At 26.1% G+C, this 6,000-nt stretch overlaps 1 protein-coding gene across 2 annotated transcripts in view; it reads left to right on the top strand.

The window, feature by feature from the left end:
- LOC119687918 (homocysteine S-methyltransferase 1) overlaps positions 1–6,000 on the top strand; it is an 18,993-nt gene that overhangs the window by 10,105 nt on the left and 2,888 nt on the right. For both annotated transcript variants that reach the window (XM_038102473.1, XM_038102471.1), the window contains exon 2: positions 3,919–4,127. In XM_038102473.1, the coding sequence (XP_037958401.1) occupies positions 3,971–4,127 (157 nt within the window). In that variant the 5' untranslated portion in view covers positions 3,919–3,970. The remainder of the gene's footprint in view (positions 1–3,918; positions 4,128–6,000) is intronic.

Genomic DNA, 6,000 nt, shown 5'->3' on the forward strand with positions numbered 1-6,000 from the left:
AATGACGTCTAGGACTGTAATAAACAATAACGCTGAGAGGGCGTAGCTCTATCACACTGCACTATTGTAATTAAAGCTGGGAGTACCTTCATACAAAACTCTGCTTAAAAAGATTTACAAAGGGGTGTAACTCTTTTTGAGGATATTAATGATATTGTTAGGAATACCTTTAGCGTTTAACTTCTATTAAGCGCGTCGAACGCCTTTTAAAAATCAATAAATGTTAGATATAAAGCAGCATTCAGTTCAAAGGCTTGTTTAATAAGTATTCTAATGGTGTTGATTTGATCGATGCACAAGTGTCCTGGACGGAAACCTGCATGAGGTTTTCGAATAAGTGCGTTTAATATTCCGGGGACTCTTTTCAAAATTATTTTGTTGAAAATTTGGATCGAAGTGTACACTCAAAAAAATATACTCTAACCACATACTAGCTAAATTGATCTGATCATTTTGTTGGAATATCTTTACCTCATGTGGTAAAGAAGATATGAAAACTGACATGTGGTATAGTTGAACTAACATGATGCGTTGAGTAAGAATTTTTGACCTAAGATTCAGGTTAAATCTAAATAAATCAACCAAATTAAATTTCTGAGTGTAGTAATATCGAGAAATTAAAGTTTTAGAAACTGTTCTCGATACTCTAATGAATTTTGGTACAAATAGTGAATATAGTCGAACATTTGAATAAATGAATAAAATCCGTTAATTCTCTGTAATACTGCAATTAAACCATTACAAAGTTAATACTGCATTTACAAGAGAGTTTTGTTTGTAATTTTAGCTGTCAAAAATTTTAATTTTGCATTGAAAGCAGCATCAATTGACAGCTAAAATTACAAACAAAACGCACGTGTGAATCCAGTAAAATCTTCTTACACATAATTATTAGAATTATTATTTTATGATAATTACTAGCCACAAAACATGTGATTTTGTGATTTTATTTAAAAGATAATTTTATAATAAATCATTTACAAAATTAATTAACTAGAATAGAATTGAATAATATTTTTTTTTTCGGCTTCAAATCTAAACAATTTTTTTTCAATAATAATAGTTCAATGCACTTTGCACAATGCACAATTTAGCAGCTCATCAGTTGCTACGAGAGCCAGCTTAATATTGTGGAATATTTCATATAATCAACATAAAAATTAAATATACCAGTAACTTGCATCCATTAGAACTACACTTAATCCAACTAAAAACCCATAATCAGAACGAACAAATGACAATCTTTGTCTGGCGTCAATGAACACGATGTCAAGGCTATCATAAGAGTAAATAGAGCTAATATTCTCACTGATATAGCTAAGGTTTCGTATATATGTTTAATATATATACATTTGTAATATTACACGAGTATATATAGATATGTACAATGTACATATATAATAATAGAAAACAATATAAATTTACTTAGTAAATCTATCTGTGAGAAATGTAATATGGCATGCTGATAGTGTCAATAAATATATACGAGTATGTATGAGTATATGCATATATATTTAAAAATAATAAAATATATTATTATTAACATGGTATTAAGGCGCTACAAAGTTTCATGAGTTGATAAGGTCTCTACGCAAAAATCAGTTATAAATACAATTTAAATAGCGGTGGAGCGTGCAGAAGGTGTCGACTGATATATAATATAGATTTTGTTACTTTTAGCAAAATTTCCATACAATGTAACACGAGTATCTTATAAAATCAAATCAGTTTGCTTATCACTGAGAAATTATAAATATTATAAAACAATTATATATTTTAACTCTCCAGAAAAATTTTAATTTTCATGTATTATTGCATTACCCAAAATAAAATTTAAGTTTGTTGGCTAAACAGAAATTAACGTACGAGGGGAAGTCCATAAGTTGTTAAAAAAAAAATACAACAAAATAATTTTTTTAATGTTTTCATTTTTGTTTTTGTTTTTCAACATAGACTTCTTTAAACACGATGCCTTTGATACAATAATTTTCCAATAAATCACACCAATATAATTAAACCTTATTGTCGTTGATTAGCTCTTAGACCCTTAGAAGATAGATCACCAAGGTACTAAATCTGTCTAATATATAGAGATTGGAGAAATTCTTCTTCAATTGCCAATAGAGATTAAGCACGTCGACGACGCATATGATGTCTTAATCGACGAGCTTTTTTAGACAAAATGATTCTAAATTCTATTATCCATATTTTCTTTCTTTGCGTTGTTTATCTTCTCGTATATTCATAAGAGTGTAATCCTTATCCAATGATGACTCTTTGTGAAGTAATATTATATTATTGAAGTCTAATAAATATATATACACTATTAAAAAAGCGATAGCAAGCACTATATTACTCAATATACTATATCTCTGACATAACTACAAATGAATAGACTACAGCCCACATAACGATTTCAACAATTTAATAATACTTAGCAAACTGAAAGAGTTTCCTAAGGACTAGTCTTGAAACTCTGTGTAATTATCATCATTGAACGCTATTTCTGCTATTGCTTAATAGCTGTTGCTATTAACTCTAAAACTGTTATATCTAAATTAGCGTTAAACCTCTAATATGTAGTTGATAAGATACTCTTATACGGAATTCTATTTTGTTTTCTCCTCTATAAAAATTATAAAGAATACTCACTTTAATCGTTCACAAATGTGAATGAAGCTTAAAATGTGATCGTAAACAGCTGAAAGATAATACTGGTCAAAATATATATATTAACTTGCCCCCTTATTTTACGATCAGATAAGGGCACATAATATGCCAAACAACTTATTTATAAATCAGATGCCTTTTAAAAATAGAAATGCTTACATTTAATAATAATTATTGATTGTTTTAAAAAAATTTTAAATCTCTTTGCACTTCGAAAATTTTGAACTAAAAATAAGTAAGCTTTGACAGTGTCGAAGCTTTACACCGATTGGTATAATATATAAGTAATCTTTAATTAGTATAGATTTAATATAGATTTTGAACTGAGATCTAATTTTTTTAAATATACTTAATAAATACCTAACGCTATCAACTTGTTGAAGTGAAGGAGCTTCGTAAATGTGAAGAATTTTAGAGCTATGAGGGCGGTATCGTAGCAATTGTTTCGCCACATTCTTAGTGGTAAGATCTCTTTAGCGGTAAAAACCATAAAACAAGAAATAATCTACAAATTCCCGATAAGCGGTGAAGAATACGAAAATAACTGAGTTTAAAGAATAAAGCACTTGGTTAATATAGTTAAAAGTGGGCACCAAACAGATCGCTTTATAAATGAGACGCAACTAAATACCTACGATCTTGTTCACCAATACGTTTTCCTTTGTAATGATGCAGTTTCCATTGTGTAGTTAGTCTGCAAAATCTCTTATTCTAGAAATCACCAACATTATAGCATCATTATTCTTTATAATTATTGTTAATTATTAGATTAATTCTATTAATCTGTATTTATATAGGATTTTATAAACTTTTGGAAGTCATTTTTAATAATTATTTTGTTTGGGAGGACATGCACAATATAGTAGTCTATGTTAAAGCGACCAGGATATCGAGTACATTTTGAAATTCATAAACTTATATTGAGCAAAAACCAAATATATATAGTTTATCAGAATTGTAAAGGATTTCGTCGTTCGAAATATATATTTATTTATATATACATATATTTATTTCATCTGCTATATATTTAAGGCTTAAACTGGAACGTATAATAAATAAGTTTTCGAAACACTGATTTCTATAGTCTAGCATGTAAAGAAACTGAATCTAGCTGGCAAGAAATTAAAGTTGTATCTGCCAATGAAAGACAGCAAATATAGTTTTTATAAACTTTAACACTGATCAACAACTAATAAATAATTATATATGTAATATTTTCTAAATTATTGAATACTTTCTTTCTTACAGATAATCTAAGTTCTGCAATACATTAATAAGAATAATAAAAATAAAAAACGAAATGAGTCTATCACGTATTCTTGTTAAGGACGGCGGATTTGGTACACAAATGACTGTTCACGTTGGTAACGCTGTTGATGGTGATCCACTATGGAGTGCCCGATTTAATGCAACTAAACCAGCTGCTATAATTAATACACATATGGACTTCTTAAGAAGTAAGTAACAAACATTTACTATAATACAGAATTTTAAACCTATTAAATTTCTGCTATCATCAAAATTTTATCTTACAATACCAATCGTACCAGAAAAATACATACTCAATCTCTGTGATTTTTTAGGCATAAACTTTATCTTAAGAATTTTTTGTTTAGACTAAAGATTAAAAAATATGATACTTATTAGCAAATTAAAGATAGGAGATGCAGATCTAATTCGTATTCAGAATGGTTATACCATTAAAAGTAACTTAATTTAGTTTACATGTCTCTATTGAATATATAGCTTGTGCGTAACATTGTATTAGTCCCGTTATCCGGTACTTATACAATATCAATTGGAATGTTAAAGAAATATTAGTTATTGTTGTTAGTTTAGTAACTCAACTTATTTTTTTTATTCAAGTTTTCAAGATATCAGACTTTTAAGCAATAGCAATAGAAAAAGTTATAGCAAAATAGTAATAGTAATAGTAATAGTAATAGTAATAGTAATAGTAATAGTAATAGTAATAGTAATAGTAATAGTAATAGTAATAGTAATAGTAATAGTATAGTAATAGTAATAGTAATAGTAATAGTAATAGTAATAGTAATAGTAATAGTAATAGTAATAGTAATAGTAATAGTAATAGTAATAGTAATAGTAATAGTAATAGTAATAGTAATAGTAATAGTAATAGTAATAGTAATAGTAATAGTAATAGTAATAGTAATAGTAATAGTAATAGTAATAGTAATAGTAATAGTAATAGTAATAGTAATAGTAATAGTAATAGTTATAGTAATAGTAATAGTAATAGTTATAGTAATAGTAATAGTAATAGTAATAGTAATAGTAATAGTAATAGTAATAGTAATAGTAATAGTAATAGTAATAGTAATAGTAATAGTAATAGTAATAGTAATAGTAATAGTAATAGTAATAGTAATAGTAATAGTAATAGTAATAGTAATAATAGTAAATATATATAAATCATTTTTTATAAAATATGTATATTTTGTTTTTTTTTTTATGGTGAGAAGGTGGATTACTTTATGTACCGTCAAAACGACCGTCATCAGAATGTTGTGCCCGACTTCCTAAAATTAATATTAAGTATACGGACTAAAAGACCCCCTCTTTTCGGTCGAGGAGGGTCTCTTTTATACTAGCATTTCTTGCCATACGCGTGTGATTTTCGATCTGCGTACAGATCTCCAGTTTTGCACCAAATTTTCTTGGTGTCTGCCCTATTTATTATTTTAGTTTCTGATTTCCCTTTCTAAGTCTAATTTTTTCGTTTTGAGGGCTTGAATTCGTACGACTGTATCGTTCCCAAGCTGTCTGAGTTTGCTCTCAAATTTTTCACTATATAAAGATATAAATGTATATATATATATACATAAAAAAATATATAAAAACAACTATATATATATGTATAGTGGCAAACCTAAGTAAATTTAAAAAATTACCAAAATTTTTAATTAATTAATTAAAATGTAATTATTTTTAATTAGATTTAAAAAAAAATTAAATTCGAGTTTGCTAGTAAAAAATAATGAAATTTATAAATTTACGAAAAGTATGATATATATATATTAATTATAATTATTATTATATTATATATTATTATATATTATATATTAATGTATTATTTATATATTATTATATTATTATATATATGTTGTACTTTTCGTTAGTTTATAAATTTCTTTAGTTTCAAATTTCTTTAGAAATTTCTTTAGAATTCAAATTTAATTTTTTTCTTAACAAAATAATTAAAAATAATTGGTGGTTTTTTAAATTTACTTAGGTTTTACTAATTATAAATTAAATTATATAAAATTATTTTCATAAATTAGTAAATAATATAGCTTATAGTTACCT

The sequence above is a fragment of the Teleopsis dalmanni genome, chromosome X (assembly GCF_002237135.1).
Source record: "Teleopsis dalmanni isolate 2A chromosome X, ASM223713v2, whole genome shotgun sequence".
In the NCBI taxonomy this organism is placed as follows: domain Eukaryota; kingdom Metazoa; phylum Arthropoda; class Insecta; order Diptera; family Diopsidae; genus Teleopsis; species Teleopsis dalmanni.